The following is a 22,215-nucleotide window of genomic DNA, read 5'->3' on the forward strand; positions in this document are numbered from 1 at the left end:
GGAATGAGAGAAAGAACCAGAGTAGAGTGAGGGGGCAGTCCGGTCCTAATGATTCTTACTTTCCATCCCATTGAGCAGAAGACCTGCCCTTTTATGAAGGAGCTAGGGTCTGCTGCTGCTGGGCAGAGGTCAGATAAGCCTGGGAAAACCAAGGCCCTGGAAGGAGAACGTGTCCCTGCCGTGGCCAGGCTGCTTGTGCTGTTGTGACACCCCACATCTTACTTTGCATGAGCAGTCTGCTACAGAACAGAAGTCTACATGTAATTTTATTCAGGACACTTTGCATTGTAAAGTGCATAGTTTCAGTGCACTAGAGTTTATTATTTAAAGGAATAGTGTGGTGAATTTTTGGTATGTTAAAACTATCAAACATTGTTAGTGGTCAGTAAAGTGAATATTTCGTAGCTACACCTCACGCCAATCTTATCACACAGGTTACAAGGAATTATTTTCATATCCCAAGTACATCACAAGCAACAATGTGCCAACAGAGTTCATTATGGTGAGTAAAAGGACCTTCCTTCATCTCTTGGGTCTTTTCCTATCAAGGATTAACAGTACTGCCCAGACTTACTCCCCCCGCGAGCGCTATTAGAACACCCCCAGTCCTTCAGTTTTTGTATGTTGGTAGCTCTTTTATTTTATTAATAAAAGCCATATGAACTCACTAAAGAAAAACTGGAAATTAAAAAAGGTAGAAAGAAAAAAATCGCCCACATTCCTACCACCTAAATGCAGCAGCGTTGGAATGTTTTCTTCTGTTCCTTTTTTTCTATTTCTGAAGACAGAGCAAGCTGAGAATGACTAATTGCTTCCTCAATCCATGCCAGCAAACCCTGGGGAAGCATAAAAAAAGTCAAATAAGTGTCCACTGATAATATTATAGTGACTGTGTGACATAAAATAAACTAAGAGGATATAAGTGTAGTTGTTGCACAAATGTATAATTGAGAAAAAAATATATCTTTTCAGTGACGATGTCTCTAAACCCTCACTGAGACGTGCTTCAGTAAATGATGACAGTTAATGGTGAATAGACCCCAAAAGTAGTAAATAACCTTTCACTTCATTTCCTCTAGTCTGCTACACCTACCATGGGAAATACAGACTTCTGGAAAACACTCCGGTATTTAAATTTACTGTACCCTTCTCAAGGGTTACGGAACATTCTCCTTATATCCGATGGGCACCTCCAGAATGAGAGTCTGACATTGCAGCTTGTGAAAAGAAATGTCCAACACACCAGGCTGTTCTCCTGTGGTATTGGGTAAGTGTGGGAGGTCTAGTGACACAGTGAACACTGTGGGTGAAGAAGGCAGCCTGTGGGCAGGGTTTTTTTTGTTGGCCTACACAGGATTTCTAGAAGTTTTGATAACGGTGTATAGAAACTGTTTAGCATATAGTTGTAGAGCTCTGGGCTCTGAGACTGCCTGGGTCTCAATACCTGAATTGGCCATTTGTTAGCTCTGACCTTGGGCATGTTGTTAAATCTCTTGTGTATAAAATGAAGATGATAGTGAAAAAGTCATAGATTTAATAGATTTACTCTGAGGATTCAATGAGCTCATATATAAAAAGTACTTACGGGGCACCTGGGTGGCTCAGTCAGTTAAGCGTCTGACTCTTGATTTTGGTTCAGGTCATGATCTCACTGTTTGTGAGTTCCAGCCCCGTGTAGGGCTCTACACTGACAGTATGGAGCCTACTTGGGATTCTTTCTCTCTCTTTCTCTCTCTCTCTCTCTCTCTCTCTCTCTCTCTCTCCCTGCCAAGCTTACAATCTCTCTGTCTCTCTCTGTCTCTGTCTCTCTCTCAAAAATAAATAAATAAACATTAAAAAAATAAACATAAAAAGTACTTAAGAATAGTCTTAAGAACAGAGATGGCACACGGCAAATACCAAGTCAACGTTAGATATTATTATGTTACATAAAAATCCAGATTTCCAGCCTATCCTGAGAAGCCTGAAGTGCTGGGCGCACCCCCACCCCTGGTGGTTTGTGACCAGGGCTGAGGGTCCCACCCAGGCTCTTGCTCCTTCACACCTTTGTGGTGGCTGCCACATTTGCATTTTCAAACCCTATAATGGACTTAAGATCTCTCTCTCTGGAGGCTAGACCCTCTTCATTGTTGGAATGAACCCCCACCCCAATTATAGTTAGCTGTTTTGGACGAAACCGAGGTGTATGGTGTAAACATAAGGAAAACACCAAGGGCCAGACTGGTGTTTGCACAGAGCATGCCTGCACCCTCGTCTCCTGGGACTCTCCCCCACATAGTCACCATCCTGGGAAATGATCACCAGGCCTCTCTATTCTGAGGCAGTGCATGGAGCGGGAGAGCTCCTCAACACAGGGGTAGGGGTGGAGGTGGGTGTTGCTGTTCTCTGGGGCCACTGTGCTGTCCTGGACCGGGGTCCTCCTCAGGCCTCGGCCATGACTTTCAGGAGCTGGAGCCCTAGACACCCTTTGAGGGCCCTGTACCCAAGCCAGACCTGCCTGCCCAGAGGGTCTTCTCCTCTGTCTGCCCTGCCTCAGTCACAGCTCCAGTCCTGTTCCCTAATGTGAGAGCTGGGCACCACAGACCAACCAGGAAATTATCCAGCCCCCTGTGGACTTCCCCAGCAAGTGCTCCTACATGGACTTCACCTGAGTAACTTGTGCCTGTACACACAGGGGGCTGGCCGCAACACGCTGCAGGGACCTGCCTCCTCCCTGCTCCCCTGACCGTGTGGCAGAGGCAGTGCCAGGGTCGTGGCTCAGACATCAGTGCAGAAGACACCGGGCCCCGTTGATTCCTTTTTTGCTGAGGGCCTGTCATGAGACAGATGCGCCTTGGTGCAGGACCACAGTGCCGGGTATGGGGAGCCAGACAGCAAACAACCCAGTAAGCTCAAAGGGAGATGGGTTTTCCTAAGTGCCACGAAGGCAATAGGGGAGGACGCCGTGATGGGGGTGGGTGGGCACAAACCTCCTTTGGGAGGTGACTTTGTGCTCTCACACAACCCAGCCTGAGGGAGCTGGAAGTTTTACTGATTTTCTGTCAGGTTTTTAGGATCTTTCTACAGGTTTCTCATACTCATTTGTGTCCACAAACTCTAGCAAGATGTGAGTTCTCTAGGAGTAGAGACTGAACTATTGCCTATTGTAACAAGCTGTCCCCTGAGGTCCACACAGCAGGAGCAAAAACAGATTCCAAGCAGCCTTACTAGCTGATGAAATTGGTAAAAGAGAAATAAACTCCAGCTTAGGGGGATTCTCTAACTGGTGTTGTAGTCACCACCAATTAATTTTGAAGACTAAAGACAAATCCAATCTTTAATAAATAGGTTAAGACATATTTCAGAAATAAATAACTTTCTTAAGCTCTTTTCCTGAAAAATAATTGTTTCTTTATTATTTTAGGAGGAACGTCTCTAAGAAAAGCTTTCTTAATAGTTACAGAATTATTATCAAGAGAAATTTAATACGACATTGTCATTCAAATAGCAAAGCTTATTTTTGCTAGAAAGACACTTCCCTATCCTTTTTGCTATCTAGTTGTGCATCATAATTTTTTAATGTTTGTTTGTTTGTTTGTTTGTTTGTTTGTTTGTTTGTTTTGAGAGACAGAGAGAGAGAGCAGGGGAGGATCAGAAAGAGAGGGAGAGAGAGAATCCCAAGCAGGCCCTGCACAGTCAGCGCAGAGCCCAATGCGAGGCTTGATCTCACAAACCATGAGATCATGACCTGAGCCAAAATCAAGAGTGGGACGTTTTATCGGCTGAGCCACCCATGTGCCCCCAGATGTGCATTATATTTGAAGATGTAGACTTTATTAACTCTTTGCCAGTTCTTGGCCTTTGGGATCAAATTTGGGTAACTGACATTCATTGAAAGCAGGTTGATATTTTTACCAGTATTCTGATAACTTTTCAGAGGTTTTTCAGAATCATCTATTCTCTCTTTTGGTAAATCAGGAGTCAAGAATTTCTGCTTTTTTTTTTTTCTATTGTGAAAGAGAAATAGGTTTTCTGATATATGGGAGCCTAAATTACCCAAAGCTTCAGATGTTTCATACTGTCTGTCCTGAGTTTTATCTCTCTAACCTCAACTACAGAAAAGCAATTCTTCTGCATATAATGTTTCCTCTATTGAGTTCTGAACTATATCAACACTGTTAACTACATGTACTTCAAAAACATTTCTAAAATTTCTTGAAGATTATAACATGTGAAATGTGATCAGTTCTACAGCAAATCGTCATATCTTAAGGACTTTGTCCCAGTACGGTGCTGGAGTATTTGAGTATTTTAACTCAAAATCCAAACACAGTTGGAAAAAACAGGTACGTTTCTCAAACATCTTATTTCTAGTTTTATGCTTATATGTGGAAATAATATCTTCTTACAAATCCATTGACAGTAACTTCTGTGTTTTCGTTAATAGAAAGGGGCCCTACAAAAAGGCCACAGGCCTGAAGGTATTGCACCCTCAGTTATTGTCTAACATCTAGCAGAAACATTCTCCTTAATTGGGTCATTCTCTTAGCTTGTAGTTTGATTTCTTCTTTATAAAGTATCATGGGGGATTTTTAAAGGTAAAGTAGTATCCATGTTTTGTTAGCATTATCTGTCATTGTGGCAAAATATACATAAAATTTACCATTTAACCATTTTTAGTGGCATTCAGTGGCATTAAGGCACATTCGTAATGTTGTGCAGCCGTCACCTCCATCCATCTCCAGAATTTTTCACCATCCGAAACAGAAACTCAACTCATTAAAGAGCTGCTCCCATTGTACCTACACCCCAGCCCCTGCCAACTACCATTCTACTTTCTTTCTGTGAATTTGACTACTTTAGATACTTCATGTAAGCGGAATCCTATAGTATTTGTCCTTTTCTGCCTGGCTTATTTCACTTGGTATAATATTTTCAAGATCTATGCACATTGTAGACTATGTCAGAATTTTCTTCCTTTTTAAAGGCTAAGTAATATTTCATTGTGTGCACACACCACATTTTGTTTATGGGTTCATTTGTTGATAGACATTTGTGTTGCTTCCACCTTTTAGTTGTTATGAGTTATGCTGCTCTGAGTATTGACACATAAGCATGTGTTCAGGACTCTGATTTCAGTTATTTTAGGTGTATACCCAGAGGTGGAATTTCTGGGTCATATGGTAATTCTGTGTTTGGCTTTTTGGAACTGCCATACTGTTGTTCATAGCAGCTGCACTATTTTATATTCCCATCAGCAATGTACTAGGGTTCTAGTTTTTCTACATAATCAATAGCACTTGTTGTTTTGGGGATTTTTGTTTTGTTTTGTTTCATAATAACCATTGTAGAGTGTGAAGTTGTATTTCATTGGGGTTTTGATTTGCATTTTCCTAATTACTAGTGATGTTGAACAACTTCTCATGTGCTCCTTGGGGCCATCTGTACACCTTCTTTGGAAAACATCTATTCAAGCCCTTTGTAGGATTAATTTGTATAATTGGAATCTACTCCCTGCAAAAGTTGTGTATTAGTAATTAACTAATGGAATGATTTAGGGATGTTTTGCACGTTTAAATTATGTGCTAATGCTATTAAGAACTCTATTTAAGGGGCTCCTGGGTGGCTCAGTCGGTTGAGCGTCCAACTTCAGCTCAGGTCGTGATCTCACGGTCCGTGAGTTTGAACCCCACATCGGGCTCTGTACTGACAGCTCAGAGCCCGGAGCCCGTTTCAGATTCTGTGTCTCCCTCTCTCTCTGCCCCTCCCCCATTCATGCTCTGTCTCTCTCTGTCTCAAAAATAAATAAAAATTAGAAAAAAATTTTTTAAAAAAGAATTCTATTTAAAATCTTTTTGAAAAAGTACCCTGAGCAGGAAGGAGGAAAAGAAAAAAAAAAAAAAAAAAAAAAAGCAGAGAGCTACAAATCCTGAAAGATAGAATGTAAAATTATTCTCAGTGTTAAGTCACTATTTTCTGGGTGTAACATTGAAAGAGAAATAATTCCTTTCTTATAAATAGATAGAAGACCAGATGACCCGGTTGCATTCTCCAAGTTGTCACTCTGTCTCCGTCAAGTGGCAGCAGCTAAGTGCAGATGCACCTGAACCCCTGCAGGCCCCAGCCCAGGTGCAGTCCTTGTTCCTCAACCATCGACTCCTTGTCTACGGATTTATTCCTCATTGCACACAGGTGAGGAAGCACATGGCTGGTTTTAGTGTGGGAAGAACAATGTATGTTGCCAAGAGTTCTATTTTTCTTTTCTTTCTCTTTTCTTTCCTCTCCTCCCCCCAGATCATAATATGCTGGCAAATTTTTCTGCTTCTGCAAACATAATGGGTAGTTACCTAGGGACATCGGGGAGCCTTTTAACTTCCATTGAAAGGAGAGAGAAAATCACTGTGAAACTAACCAAGACACTGTGGAGTGAAAAAGCTAATAAGGGATTTCCTTCCCACCCCCACCCCGTTTCAGGCAACTCTGTGTGCATTAATTCAGGAGAAAGAATTTTCTACAATGGTATCAACTACTGAACTTCAGAAGACAACTGGAACTGTAAGATTCAAAACTTGAACTATGAACTCACTGTTTGAAAGTTGTCATCATTTAATATTTTCTTGTATAATGCTCCCTGTACATCCTTTGTTGCTCCTGTTTCTCTGTGTTGACACTTCAGTATACAATATGATGTGGAGGATTGTTGTCCGTACAAATGAGGACACTTGCATTCAGTTTCTAACACCAGTACTTCTTCTTCTGAGGTTCTTGAGTCTCGTGTATCCACATGAGCATCAGTGGCTATGAATAACTGCAATGAAACTTGGCATTTTACACGTGAACAGTTTTTAGGGGAGGTTCTCGAATGTGTCCATGGCTCAATAAAAGTTAAGTGCCACGATCCACCCATGTTATTTCGTATTACTCAGTATAAGAGTGCTAGGCCAAGAGTAAACATATATTGAGAGTGTGTTTGTTTTTTCTACTTTTGGATTAAAAGCAAATGAATTATCACTGAAAAGTTTGTAGTATTTGCATTAGTACTTGATCTACTATAGTCAGACCTGGAAAATCCCTCACCTATGTATATTACATGTGCAGTTTGCTATTCATAGAAGTATTTGCATAAGCAGATAAACTATTTCCCAGACATTGCAGATTTTTGTTTTTTGTTTTTTGAATAAAATATGACTTGCTTTTTTACCCCAAATCAATAATTATAACTTATTATTTGCACGTGATGTGTGTATAGAAGTTTAGGGAATCTCCATATCGGTTTAAAAATTGAATCTAAGGAGGAAATTAAGTCAAACGATTTTGCCTGGGAAGAGGTCATTCTCCATGAAATTGCAGTTTTTATAGTGGTACTTTCTCTGTGAGCTGTGGCCCTACTGATAACAAAATTACAAGAGTTGAAATTATTATGGAAATGAGACATTGCCATTTAACATCAGTTGTGTTTCTTCGTTGGAGAGAAAGGGAGGCGATCCTTTACCCCACACTTCCCAGGGCACCCTGCCCTTCCGAGTGGAGGTCACATTCACGGTGGGGCATCGCATCACTAGGCTGACTCATCCTACAGAAGAACAGCTTACGGTTTTTGAGATAAACTGAAGTGGCAAAATACCCTTTCACAGAAAAGGCAAAACTGTAGGGACAGAAAACAGATGAGTGGGTGCCAGGGGCTAGAGGTGACAGCCAGGGGCATGAGGAACTTTTGAAAGTGAAGAACTGTTCTGAATCTTTATTTCAGTGTGGTCATCACAACTGTATACATTCGTTACAGCTCACCAAACTGGACACTTTTAAAAGGGGTGAATTTTTTGTATGTACTGTTATACCTCAAGTTAAAAGTGGTTTTCTAAGTAAGACTTCAGTTAGAAGCCATTTGAATCTTTTTTTCCCCTTTGCTGCTTCAACATAGATGATACACAAGCTGACAGCGCGAGCTCTGATCCGAGATTATGAAGATGGCATTCTCCATGAAAATGAAACGAATCATGAGGTTCGCTCTTTCCCTTGTTCTTGATGCTTCTTAAATTGATTTTATCCATGGAAACGTAAAGTGAGGATAGCTGGGTAGAGAAGCATGTGGGGGGGGGGTGGGAATTCATTGTTGTGTCTGTATTTTCTGCACCTACGGTGCTCAGTACATGTTCATTAAATGGATCAATGAAAGAGCAGATGTCATTGGTTTCCTGAGAATTCTATGACCATTTTACTCATCAGAAAGAGACCAGAAGAGGGCTCAGAGGACAGTCACTGAGTGCCTGTCATAAATATCACCTTAGATTTCATACATTGTAGGCGCTGGTAGTCTCATCATAGTGATGAAGCAGCCCAGGTGCAGGGCAGGTAGGTGAGCAGCCTAAAGACAGACAGTGGAGCCAGAGCCTGCCCTGCTCCTTCTTCACTGAGCCGATGCGGCCCCTGGAAGGGGGTCCCACTCAGCCAGCCCACCGATGGCCTGGTGCCTCTGGAGCTGTGAACTTAAATGAGCTTAGGAGCAGTCATACCCAGTGCCCTCCCAGAAAGAAGGCACCAGCGTGCCATGCCTGGCTGTGAATGCAGTCACAGCCAGTGATAGAGGGCCTTGTGTTTTCACCGATCTCCCTTGCTGCCCTTGGATTAGCAGCCTGTGTTCTGCTTTACTTTAGGCCTTCTTTCCTCTAGGGGCAGCTGACCAGCCCTGCCACCAAACACTCCTGAACAGGTCCCTCCACCTCTCCACACCTTGGACTCCCCATCTTTAAACTGGGAGGCGTGGACTGTCTGTAAAAGAATGCAGAAGCTCACCACACTTGAGGATGAGAGTTCTTTGTTAACCGTAAAGAGCTATGTAAACATGAATTATTTTTTCTCTGACTTAGCCAGTCACTTGATACTAGTTTGCAGAGTCCCCTACTCAAGACATTCACACAGGGCCATTGACTCAATTTAACTTGAAATGCTAATTGTAAAATGCTTTATTTTATAGAAAAATGCCTTGTTAGATTATTTAACACTTGTTTTATTGGTCATACATGGCTAACTAGTGAAAAATAAAGTGAAATGTGACTACACTTGTTTGATTCTATCCTAGATGAAGAAGCAAGTGTTAAAATCCCTGATTATTAAACTCAGTAAAGAAAACTCTCTCATAACACAATTTACAAGCTTTGTGGCAGTTGAGAAAAGGGTATGTATTGTTGTTAATTCATGGCTATTTCATTTGTATTTGCATATTAAGAAAATTTCTCTTGCTCTGTCACTGACAGTATCCACATTCATGACTCACAAAGAGCAGGGGAAGAGGGCAGGGAGGACCATCAAAGCAGGGCCTTGCATTCATGAAGGGCCTCACAGTTAGCGTTTGTGATAATCTCTCTAAATGAGTCACATGTACTATTATTTTTAATGTTATAATTATTAGTTATGTGTGTACTTCTGAGATATACTACAATTTTGTTACATTTTGCTATTTCTCATCTTTTATTAATGCGAGACCCTCAAAAAGTAGAAAGGGCTTGAGCTTCCCCTCCCGTGAGAGGCCCTTTCTCTTTCATAAATTTAAGAGGAGAACCCACAGAAGGCACTTTGTACACGGCACCCAGCTCAATAAAGAGGAAAGCTAAGCGTGTGCCTCTTTCTCTCTCTCCCTCTTGTGGCCCAAGACACCCAATCTGACACCCAAACGCACTAAGGATTCACCAGGCTTTAGAATATATAGTAATCATTTGATTTGATAATGTCTGTTTTATTTCTACCTAATTGTGATTCGATATAGGATGGTAAGGAGGCACCTTCTCCTAATATTCCAAATATTATGGAACTTATTGCCAAAGAGGATGTAGATTTCCTGCCATACATGAGCTGGCAGGAGGAGCAACCAGATGCCAGTGTGGTACAGGTAAATGTTAATTACCAAATAAGTCGATATTGTGTTTTCATATTTTAATGATGGTGAGGGGAACCCTTTGCTAAAATAGCACCCTATTGCTTGTATATGCAGAAACTGTTGTCTCCCTCATAATGGAAAATATTTGCGCATTTATAAAAAAGCTGTTATGTGACTGAGAAAGCCACCATATATAAATGTATTTATAGAGTCCCAAAGGAGAACAACTGTGATTTGGCTTCATTCATAGACAAATGAACTGCCATACAGGAAACTAAAGTTATTTATTCTAAGTAATTGATAGGTTCATCATGAAAGTAGTGATAAAAGTCCTATATAGTAATCTAAATCCACCACGAATAATTCTTAAAGCTAATAGTGCTTTATACTGTGGCCTTTGTAGCCAGAAACAGAAGCTGAGAAATGTGACTTGCATAGAAAGTGGAAGGCATATGCAAAACCAAAGGAACATAACAGTGCTATTAGACCCTTAGGTGTCTAGGTTGGTTAAAAAAAAAAAAAAGCCAAAATTTTGGAATTCAGAATCTAACGAAAAAATTTGAGAGGAATTTTGGGAAAATATGCAACATTCATTTTCCTCGATCCATTTTGAAGTTATTATGTCAGTTAAGAATATAAAAACACATCAGATATCATTTGCTTGCTTTGCTCATAAAACCATGTTTTGAGATGGTAAATGACAACAGAGCAACAACAAAACCACAGATGTTTCCTCAAATCCTGCATGCAGAATTTTTGTTTTGTTTCATCTTCTAGTTGTCTTTAAAGAAAGGAAAGGCGAAGAATAACTTCTGAAAATCCTGTTTCCACATTTTTTCTGAGTTTACTTCTCTGGTCACATAGTTCCTCCTAGATCAAAGAGAAATTGTAGCTGCCACAGAAGAGATGGGCAGTGGCAGGGTTGGGGGGTGACTGCAGCCCCCCTCGCAGACACAGAGGTAGGTGGCCTCTGAGGCAGCTCTCCGGTTGTTGCAAGCCCGCTGCCCTCTGGCTGAAGTGACTTCCAGGGGATTTAAAGAGCCTGCAGCTTTACTCCCCCTGCTCATTTTTTGCTCTTCCCCTTTTGGGAGCCAGACACTGAACACCAGGACATTCAAAAACAACTGCATATATGGGAATAATTAAAAAGTGTCTGCACAAAACCAACGAAAAGCTCAGAAAAGACCTACGAAGGCATTAAGTTTACTTCAGGCTGATTCTCAGCACAGAGACAGCCTACAACAATTAAAAAAGGAAAAAAAAATAACAAGAAGCTTTTAGGCTACTAGGAAAGGGAAATCCCTCGTTTGATGAAGGGCACAAATGAAGAACTTAAAGTTAATGTCATATTTAATGGTAAAATACTGAATGGCTTTCCCCTCAGGGTGGGTACAAGGCAAGGATGTCTGACCTTACCACTTCTGTTCAACATTGTACAGAATATTCTAGCTGGTACCTAAGGCAAGAAAAAATATATAAAAAGCATACAGGTTGGAAAGAATCAAAACTTTCTTTACTCATAAGCAACCTAATTGTATATGTAGAGCCTCTTAAAGACTCTATAGAAAGATTAGTGGCACTAATAAGTGAGTTTGGCAAAGTTACAGGATGCAAGGTCAATGTAAGAAACCAACTGGATTTCTGTATACTAGTAATAATCAGAAACTGAAATTTAAAAAACAATAGCACTTATAATACCATAGAAAATACAAAATACATAGAATCAAATTTGACAAAATATAAGCAGGACCTATACATTGAAAGTTAAAAAATTGCTGAGAAAATTGCAGTTGAAGAAGACCTAAATAGATGTTCTTGAATCAGATGATTCCATATTGTTAAGATATTGATTCTCCTCAGATTGATATATAGATTCAATTCAATACAAATCAAAGTCCCAGCAAGTTTTTTTGTTTAGAAATTGACACACTCCATAACCAGTAAAAAAAAATTGATTCAGTAATCAAAAATCTCCCAACAAACAAGAGTACAGGGCTGGATGGATTTCCAGGGGAATTCTACCAAACATTTAAAAAAGAGTTAACACCTATTATTTTGAAGCTGTTCCAAAACAGAAATGGAAGGAAAACTTCCAAGCTCACTCTATGAGGCCAGCATTACATTGATTCCAAAACTAGACAAAGACCCCACTAAAAAGAACTACAGACCAATTTTCCTAATGAACACGGATGCAAAAATCCTCAACAAGATACTAGCCAACCGGATCAAATAATACATTAAAAGAATTATTCACCACGACCAGGTGGGATTTGTACCTGGGATGCAGGACTGGTTCAATATCCACAAAACAATCAATGTGATACATCACATCAATAAAAGAAAGGACAAGAACCATATGGTCCTCTCAATAGATGCAGAGAAAGTGTTTGACAAAATACAAAAGCCTTTCTTGATTAAAAAAAAACCCTCAAGAAAGTAGGGATAGGAGGATCACACCTTGAGATTATAAAAGCCATATATGAAAGACCCAATGCTAATATTATCCTCAATGGGGAAAAATTGAGGGCTTTAAGGAACACAAGGTCAGGAATACAAGGATGTCCACTCTTACCACTGTTATTCAACATAGTGTTGGAAGTCCTAGCCTCAGCAATCAGACAACACAAAGAAATAAAAAGCATCCAAATCAGCAAGGAGGAAGGCAAACTTTAATTCTTCATAGGTGGCCTGATATTCTATGTGGAAAACCTAAAAGACTCCACCAAAAAACTGCTAGAACTGATATAGGAATTCAGCAAAGTCACAGGATATAAAATCAACGTATAGAAACTGGTTGCATTTCTATACACCAATAATGAAGCAACAGAAAGAGAAATCGAGGAAGCAATCCCATTTACAACTGCACCAAAAACCATAAAATACCTAGGAATAAACCTAACCAAATTGGTATAAGATCTGTATGCTGAAAACTATAGAAAGCTTATGAGAGAAATTGAAGAAGACACAAACAAATGGGAAAACATTCCATGCTCCTGGATAGGAAGAACAAATATTGTTAAAATGTCGATACTACCCTAAGCAATCTACATATTCAATGCAATCCCTATCAAAATAACACCAGCATTCTTCACAGAGCTAGAACAAACAATCCTGAAATTTGTATATAACTGGAAAGGACCCCAAATAGCCAAAGCAATCCTGAAAAAGAAAACCAAAGCTGGAAGCATCACAATTCCAAACTTCAAGATGTATTACAAAGCTGGAATCATCAAGACAGTATGGTACTGGCACAAGAACAGACACATAGATCAACGGAACAGAATAGAGAACCCAGAAATGGACCCACAAATGTATGGCCAACTAATCTTTGACAAAGCAGGAAAGAATATCCAATGGATAAAAGTCTCTTCAACACACGGTGTTGGGGAAACTGGACAGTGACATGCAGAAGAATGAACCTGGGCCACTTTCTTACACCATACACAAAAATAAACTCAAAATGGATGAAAGACCTATTTTGTAAGACAGGAAACCATCAAAATCCTAGAGGATAAAACAGTCAACTACCTCTTTGACCTTGGCCACAGCAGTTCCTTAACTTGAGATGTCTCTGGAGGCAAGGGAAACAAAAACAAAAATGAACCATGGTGATCTCATCAAAATAAGAAGCTTCTGCACAGCAAAGGAAACAATCAGCAAAACTAAAAGGCAACCAACAGAATGGGAGAAGATGTTTGCAAATGACATATCGGATTGGATTTGGATTGGATTGGATTTGGATTGGATCCAAAATCTATAAAGAACTTATCAAACTCAACACCCCAAAAAACAACTAATCCAGTGAAGAAGTGGGAAAAATACATGAAGAGACACTTTTCCAAAGAAGATCCAGATGGCCAACCGACACATGAAAGATGCTCAATGTCACTCATCATTACGGAACTTCAAATTAAAACCACAATGAGCTACCACCTCACATCTGTCAGAATGCCTAAAATTAACACCTCAGGCAACAACAGATGTTGGCAAGGATGCAGAGAAAGAGGAACCCTTTTGCACTGATGGTGGGAATGCAAAGTGGTGCAGCCACTCTTAAAACAGTAGGGAGGTTCCTCAAAACATTAAGAATAGAACTACCCTATGACCCAGCAATTGTACTACTAAGTATTTTCCCAAAGGATACAAAAATGCTGATTCAAAGGGGCACATGCACCCCAATGTTTATAGCAGCACTGTCGACAATAGCCAAAGTATGGAAAGAGCCCAAATCTCCATCGGCTGATGAATGGATAAAGAAGATGTGTGGGGTGTGTGTGTGTGTGTGTGTGTGTGTGTGTGTGTGTGTATACATACATTTATATATATATATATTTTATATATAATATATATAATATAATAGTACTCAGTGATCAAAAAGAATGAAATCTTGCCATTTGCAACAGTGTGGATGGAACTAGAGTGTATTATGCTAAGTGAAATAAGTCAGAGAAAGACAAATATATGATTTCACTCATATGTGGAATTTAAGATACAAAACAGATGAATATAATGGAAGAGAAGCAAAAATAAGATAAAAACAGAGATGGAGACAAGCCATAAGAGACTCTTAAATACAGAGAACAAACTGAGGGTTGCTGGCGGGTGTTGGGTTGGAGGGAAGGGCTAAATGGGCAAGGGGCATTAAGGAGAACACTTGTTGGGATGAGCACTGGGTGTTATATGTAAGTGACAAATTACTAAATTCTATTCTTGAAGTTGTTACATTATATGTTTACTAACTTGGATTTAAATTAAAAGAAAAAACACTAATTTCAAAAGATAAAAAATAAATAAAGTTAATGGCACTGAAAAAAAAAAAGAAACTGACACACTAATTTCAAACGTTTTATGTAAGGGTAACAGATCTTGGCTAGCCAAAACAACTTTGAAAAGGAAGAAAATGCTGGAGGCCTTACACTATCTGATTTCAAGACTACTATTTTATAAGGCTACAGTAATTAGGAGAGTGTGATATTGGTGTAAAATAGACATCTGTACCATGGGAACATCACTGGAACATGTAACAGTTGGAACAGAGTAGAGAGTCTAGAAATATACCCACATATATAAGGTCAATTGATTTTCTACGAAGGTGTCAAGGTAATTCAATGGGAAAGGGTGATTTTTCCCCAACAAATGTTTCTGGAACAATTGGATAGCCATATATGAGACAAAAATGAACCTCTGCCCTCAGCTCACACTGTGTGCAAAAATTGATTGGATTGCAGACTTGAATGTAACAACTGAACAGTGCTAGAATATCTAGAAGAAAAAGTAGGAAAAAATGTTAGTGAATTTGGGTTGGACAAAGGCTTCTTAATTTTTCTAGGGTTTTTTGTTTGTTTGTTTGTTTGCTTTGAGAGAGAGGGAGCATGACCAGGGTGGGGGCAGATAGAGGGGGAGAGAGACAGTCCCAAGCAGGCTCCATGCCGTCAGCACAGAGCCTGATGCAGGGCTTGATCCCACGAACTGTGAGATTATGACCTGAGTCAAAACCAAGAGTCAGACACTTAGCCAACTGAGCCACCCAGGCACCCCAAGTTTTCTTAAATTAAAAAAAAAATCTGTAAAAAATTGGTGAATTGGACTTCACTAGAATCAAAACTTTTGCTCTTTGGGTTGCCTGGGTGACTCTATCAGTTGAATGTCTAACTCTTGATTTCTGTCCAGGTCATGATCCCAGGGTTACGGGATCAAGCCCCACATCAGGGTCTGTGCTGAGCGTGTAGCCTGCTTAAGATTCTCTCTCTCTCTCTCTCTCTCTCTCTCTCTCTCTCTCTTTCCCTCTGCCTCTCTCCCTGGCTCGCATGCACACACACACTCTCTCTCAAGTAAATAAAAAACAAAACAAAAAAACCACACAAACTTTTACTCTTCAGAAGACCCCCTTTAAGCAAATGAAAGGGGAAACCACACAGACAGTGAGAAAATAGTTGTAAAACATACCTGGCAAAGACTTATCTAAAATATAGAAAGAAATCTTAAAATTCAATAATAAGAAGATCCAATAAAATAATGAACGGATTTGAACAGACACTTCACCAGAGAAGGTATACAGATGGCAAACAAGCATATGAAAAGATGCTGCACATCAGAATATGCAAGTTGGAGCCACAGGGAAATACCTTTACATACCCACCAGCATGGCCTAAAAGGGACTGACACTACTAGATGTGGTGAGGATGTGGAACAACCGTAACTCCCACGCGCTGCTGGTGGGAGTACAAAATTGCACAACCATGGTGGAAATTCTTTGGAAAGGACTACTCTTTTTTAAAAATAGCTCTTTTACATTGGTAAAATGACAAGCTAATTATTTTTTTAAGATTTTATTTTTAAGTAATCTCCAAACCCAATATGGGGCTCAAATTTACATCCCCGAGATCAAAAGGCACATGCTTGGGGTGCCTGAGTGGCTCAGTCGGTTAAGGTCCAGCTCTTGACTTCAGCTCAGATCATGAGCTCACAGTTCATGGGTTCAAGCCCCGCATAGGACTCTGTGCTGACAGTGCAGAGCCTGCTTGGGATTCTCTCTCTCTCTCTCTCTCTCTCTCTCTCTCTCTCTCTCTCTCTCTCCCTCCCTCTCCCTCTCCCTCTCCCTCTCCCTCTCCCTCTCCCTCTCCCCCTCCCCCTCTCCCTTTCTCCCTCCCTCTCTCCCTCCCCTGCTCATGCACACACACTCTCTCTCTCTCCCTGTCTCCCTCTCTCTCTCAAAATAAATAAATACACTTAAAAAAAAAAGAGTCACATGCTCTACACCTGAGCCAGCCAGGTGCTGCCAGTCTAATTATTTCCAAAATATCTCAAACTTGTAATTCATATAAAACTAGATTTTATTTACATGCAACTTTTTAGGAATGACTCTTTAACATTCAAATAATAGTAGTAACATAGCATCCTTAATTCCCTTTTGTTTTCCACGTTATTCAAAGTCTAGTGTAAAAATATATTCATTTAGTTACTTTACAGCTTTTGAAATTTTTGTCAGTTTTCTCAGTTTCCTAATATTGCTGTAAAGCAGTATAAAAGACTAGAATAATTTATTTCAAATTATCAGCTTATTTTAGGGCTAATTTACACATTATGATACTGCTATTATAAAATCTTGTACAAGACACTTCTTTGGTCCTCAGTTTCCTCTTGTATAAAATGAGAGATATTGAAATTCCAAGATGCTAAGAACAAAGAGAAACTAAGATATTTGATGTGTTTATTGTTGCTGTTCTCTCCAGATCTCAGACTCTGTATCTACAAAACAAGGACATTGTACTTAAATTATCTTGAATATCTCCTCTTTTCAATGCTCTGGGATAAGCAGCTGCTTGTCTGCTTGGAAGTCAACTACTAGGAAGGATGTTCATTTTATTCTGTGTTTTCCCTTACATTTTTCCCTTTCGGGCAGCCTCTTTCAGCATTCTCTACACGGAATGAAGAGCTGCGACATCATTTGACTAACAGAAAACTTGGATCACCTAAGCTGGAAGTTTTTGAAGATTTTGAAAAGGGTTGCTTCAGCTCCCCACTATCAGAAAAATCTTTAACACTCAATTTCGCATGTGAAGATGTGGAAATGCCATCGGATATAAGTCAGATGGATTCATTTCAGCAAACAGGAACTGAACCATTATATAGAAGTGACCCTTTCCTAAAACAGGGTGCTTGCAGTATTTCTGCTGCCCATAGGTTAGCCTGTTTGGAAGTTGAGCCCGTAATTGGTTCTCGTTTCCACTGTCCTTCCCACTTACATCGTTCAAAGGCTTGTCTTGCTTCTCCTGCTAGTTCTGAACAGTCTGGTCCATCTGAGAATGACCAAGACCTTCAAACTGACAGTTGTAGTGATTCTTCCCTTGAGTCATCTGCCGCTTTCAGACTGTCTCTCCTGCCTTTGAGCTCCTTTGCTTGTGTTCCTTATTCAGGTGACTCATATAACTTTGGACAGGTTGATCTACCTGACAGTTATCAAGGTCATAAGACTGACAATTGTGCTAGCAATTCTCTTGAGTTGGACTCTCCCCCACAGCCGAATACTTTTTTCTCTCCTCCTAGAGTTCCTTCCTCTGGTCTACCCAGAGAGTTTGACTTTCATTACCCTTCTGGTTCTCCTCTTTATTTTCAAAATTCCTCAGTTCATTCGAGCACCGCTTACAAGCCACGGATAGATCTGTTTGCTAACACAGAATTGGAGGCTTCTTCAGCAAATGTTTGTGCCATAATTTCATCATCTACTTCAAGTAATGGGCATTTTTCTGAAACAAAAAATGTTGAAACACCAAGATTTCAGAAACGTCGTTTGGCAAAATCTGTTCTAACAGGAAGTGCCTTTACTGCAAGCTTTCAGGCACAAAAAGATGAACAAAGCTGGATGAATTTTGTGCCTTGGACCAAACTCTTCAGTCTACAAACTGAGGTATTAGTCTTATTTCTCCTTAAGTCTGTGGTTAATTAGCTTCATAGTTTAGAGCAGAGCTATTCAAAGTACCTGGTCGTTTATCAGTACAATAGTGAGGTAAGTGACTTGTGGCAGAATGTAAATCAATACACTGCTTCTTCCATTGAGAAAAATTTTCCAAAAAAAAGTCAACAATAAATACAGCGTGCTTGATAATGGTATTTATCTATCTAGTTTTAACTGTTAGGCTAGAATATCATGCAAGTGAATGTTAATATTCCTCAGTTGAAAGTTAATCATCCCTGAACGGGTCATGGGGTAAGACCTTGATTTCCTAGGTTCTAGAACAGGTGAATTGCAATTATGTACATTTCCCACTTTGACGTAGAGGACGAGAGCTGTAAGTATACTCTAATTGTTTTCACATATGGTCTTAGGAATATCACTCAACATGTAAGACTGTGTTAGAGCTTATCATTCCATTTGTGAAGCTAATAAACACTAAGTGAACTTAGTTCCTGCGCTGGTACTAAGACCCAGCCTCATATCTGTAATTATTTGTTTTAATGTAAAGTAGTTTAGTAAAGTGGAAACTCAACTTGATTTAGTGTAAGACTAAATTTGAGCCGCGGTTAGTACTTTGTGATTTGAGGCAAGTCGGATAACCTTTCTGAGTCTCAGTTTCTTCATCCATATACTGGGGATAATAATAGTGTCTGCCTCATAGAGTAGTTTTGAGGTTTAAACATGATCATAACAGCTGTCCAGCTTTTTTTTTTTTTTTTTTTTTTTACCTGGAAGAGTGTCCATGAAAGCAGTGTAGGAAGCAGTACAGCAGATGCTGCTGTCTCTGGGCCCTGGAGCCAGACTAGTAGAGCTTACATGGTGCCTCTGCTGCTTGTTAGTTGTCTGACTGTGGACAAGTTGCTTAACCTCTCTGTACCTCAGTGATCTCATCTGCAAGGTGGGAATAGTAATAGTCTCTCCATAGGAAGTGGCTAAAAAGATTGTTTTTCTTAAATCTAAGCACCTAGGACTAGTTTAATACTAGTTGGCACATACCACTGCTGTTATTTTTCAAATTATTGCCATAGAGTCTGTGTACCTGCCTATGACCTCATCCACCTTTCTGCTTTCTGTATTAGCTCCTCTGGGATCTGAAGTTGATAGACTTTAAGGTCAAGATCCCCATGTTCAGGCTTACGACCACCTCGTAATATGTAATAAACATCAGCCTTAAAAGTAGAGACTTAGGGACGTTTGGGTGGCTCAGTTGGTTAAGCGTCTGACTTCAGCCGAGTTCGTGATCTCATGGCTCATGAGTTCGAGCCCTGCGTCAGGCTCTGTGCTGACAGCTCAGAGCCTAGAGCCTGTTTTAGATTTTGTGTCACCCTCTCTCTCTGCCCCTTCCCTGCCCATGGTCTATCTGGCTCTCTCAAAAATGAATAAACATTAAAAAAAAATTTTTTTTTTCAAGTAGAGACTTAGCTGGGGTGGGCAGGGGACAGTAAGGTCATTTTAAAGAGCATATTCACCGTAACAATTTTATATTTAGTAAAAATTTGTCATTTTCATATTTTTGACTTCATAAAGGCACATTTTTAATATTGAACAAAAGGAATCATGCTACGTAAAAGTTTGAGAAACATTGGTTCAAAGCATTACTAGAAGAAAAAATTCATAACACCATTTTTTTAAATGCCTGCACATGAGTCTCTTTCCAGACTTTTTATAAGTGCCATCTGATACATACTGTCCATAGTGTTTTTGAGATTCCTAACAATACTATGTCACTAGTATATGAAGAACTTTGACTTAAACTTTTTTTTCATTTTTGAATATTTTATTTATTGTTGAGAGACAAAGACAGACAGAGCAGGGAAGGGGCAGAGAGAGAGGGAGACACAGAATCCAAAGCAGTCTCCCTTCTTGGAGCTGTCAGCACAGGGCTCAACCCCATGAACTGTGAGATTATGACCTGAGCCAAAGTCAGACGCTTAACTGACTGAGCCACCCAGGCGCCCCTGAAGAACTTTGATTTTAAAAATAATAAAAATGATAATAAAAATTTTTTACAATACAAATTTTAGAAATGTCTTAATAAACTGAATTTAAATAATTGGAAACATTATTTATTACATAAATTCTTATGTATGTGATTAAATTTCAAAAATGTGGCTTAAATTTGCTTTTTTATTTCATAGGATGGCTTCTGGAAACTTACATCAGAACTGGGATTTATTTTAAACCTTAATACAAATATTTTAAACAGCTTTCTTGAACAAAAAGGCATTAGATCTCTAGGTAAGTCACCATTTTTCTATTAATTAAATGGCATGCTTTTAACTGTTGTAAATTTTGTTGTAAACTAGTATACTAATATGATAATTATGTAAGTTACATATGAGTGGAATTATATTTGTTAACCATCAAATGAAACAAGAGGACCAGTTTCTAGTCATATCTTTACCACTAATTATGGTATTACCTGTGTAAGTTAATTAGCATAAGTAACAATAACTTCTGTTTTAAAAATCCAAAATTTCAGTAGCTTAACACAAAGATTATTTTCTTGCACATATCACAGTCAAATAGTAGTCAGCAGGAAAATTCCACTCCAAGTTTTCATTTACAGGCCCAGGCTCTGTCCATATTGTGGCTCTACCATTATCAAAAGTGTCTTTAAAATTACTCTAGTGAAAAGGAAAGAAGAAAATACTGCTCTGGCATTACCTACCTGGTAGATAGTAAGAGAAAGACAAACTGGGGCAGGAACTAGTCACAGAGCCCCTCCCAGATACAAGAGGGCTGGAAAATACACTTTAGCTTGGTGTCCAGGAAGAGAAAACAGCTTTGATTAGTGTCTAGGCAGTCTTTGCCAGAGCAAGTTCAATCTCTGTGGACCTGTTTCTTGTCATGATAATGAAGGGGATGGTTAAGCAAGTGGTTTGAAGGTCAAATGCTAGTCTTAGGTTAAGACATTTTTTTTTTAATAAAAACACATTATTAAATAGTAGTCAGTATTCATTGAACAGCAGTGTCTAACTACCCTGCCATCCCCTCAAAAAAGTCAGGGTTTTCATACTCCAGGCTTATTCCAGAGTTAGCAGGTCTTTGTTTGTTTGACTTGCACTACACCAAAAAGGAAAGGTGAAAATTTGCATGAGGAGAATTCTACTTCCTGGAATGATAAAGGAGCTTGAATCTGACTAAATCTCTCACCAGTAAGATTTAGTAAGCTCATTGGGACCTCATCAAAATAAAATCAGATAAAGGGTTAGTATCCAAAATCTACAAAGAACTTATCAAACTCAACACCCAAAAAACAAATAATCTAGTGAAGAAATGGGCAAAAGACATGAACAGACACTTCTCCAAACAAGGCATGCAGATGGCAAACCAACACATGAAAAAATGCTCAACATCACTCATCATCAGGGAAATACAAATCGAAACCACAATGAGATACCACCTCACCCTTCTCAGAATGGCTAACATGGACAACTCAGGCAACAACATATATTGGCGAGGATGCAGAGAAAGAGGATCTCTTTTGCACTGTTGGTGATGATGCAAGCTGGTGCAGCCACTCTGGAAAACAGGATGGAGGTTCCTCAAAAAACTAAAAATAGAACTACCCTACAACCTAGCAATTGCACTACTAGGCATTTATCCACAGGATACAGGTGTGCTGTTTCAAAGGGACACATGCACCCCCATGTTTATAGCAGCACTATCAACAATAGCCAAAGTATGGAAAGAGCCCAAATGTCCATCAATGGATGAATGGATAAAGAAGATGTGGTATATATATATACAATGGAGTATTACTCGGCAATCAAAAAGAATGAAATCTTGTCATTTGCAACTACGTGGAAGGAACTGGAGGGTATTACACTAAGTGAAATTAGTCCATCAGAGAAAGACAAAAATTATATGACTTCACTCATGTGAGGACTTTAAGAGACAAAAC

General features: G+C 39.5%; 1 protein-coding gene across 1 annotated transcript in view; it reads left to right on the forward strand.

Annotated features, from left to right (window-relative positions):
* PARP4 (poly(ADP-ribose) polymerase family member 4) overlaps positions 1–22,215 on the forward strand; it is a 123,139-nt gene that overhangs the window by 77,769 nt on the left and 23,155 nt on the right. Inside the window, 10 exon segments of the mRNA XM_045037170.1 lie at positions 435–502; positions 1,080–1,267; positions 4,226–4,325; positions 6,001–6,171; positions 6,454–6,534; positions 7,901–7,981; positions 9,059–9,154; positions 9,743–9,865; positions 17,256–18,260; positions 20,447–20,546. Of these exon segments, the coding sequence (XP_044893105.1) occupies positions 435–502; positions 1,080–1,267; positions 4,226–4,325; positions 6,001–6,171; positions 6,454–6,534; positions 7,901–7,981; positions 9,059–9,154; positions 9,743–9,865; positions 17,256–18,260; positions 20,447–20,546 (2,013 nt within the window).

This window comes from Felis catus, chromosome A1, assembly GCF_018350175.1.
Source record: "Felis catus isolate Fca126 chromosome A1, F.catus_Fca126_mat1.0, whole genome shotgun sequence".
Lineage (NCBI taxonomy): Eukaryota > Metazoa > Chordata > Mammalia > Carnivora > Felidae > Felis > Felis catus.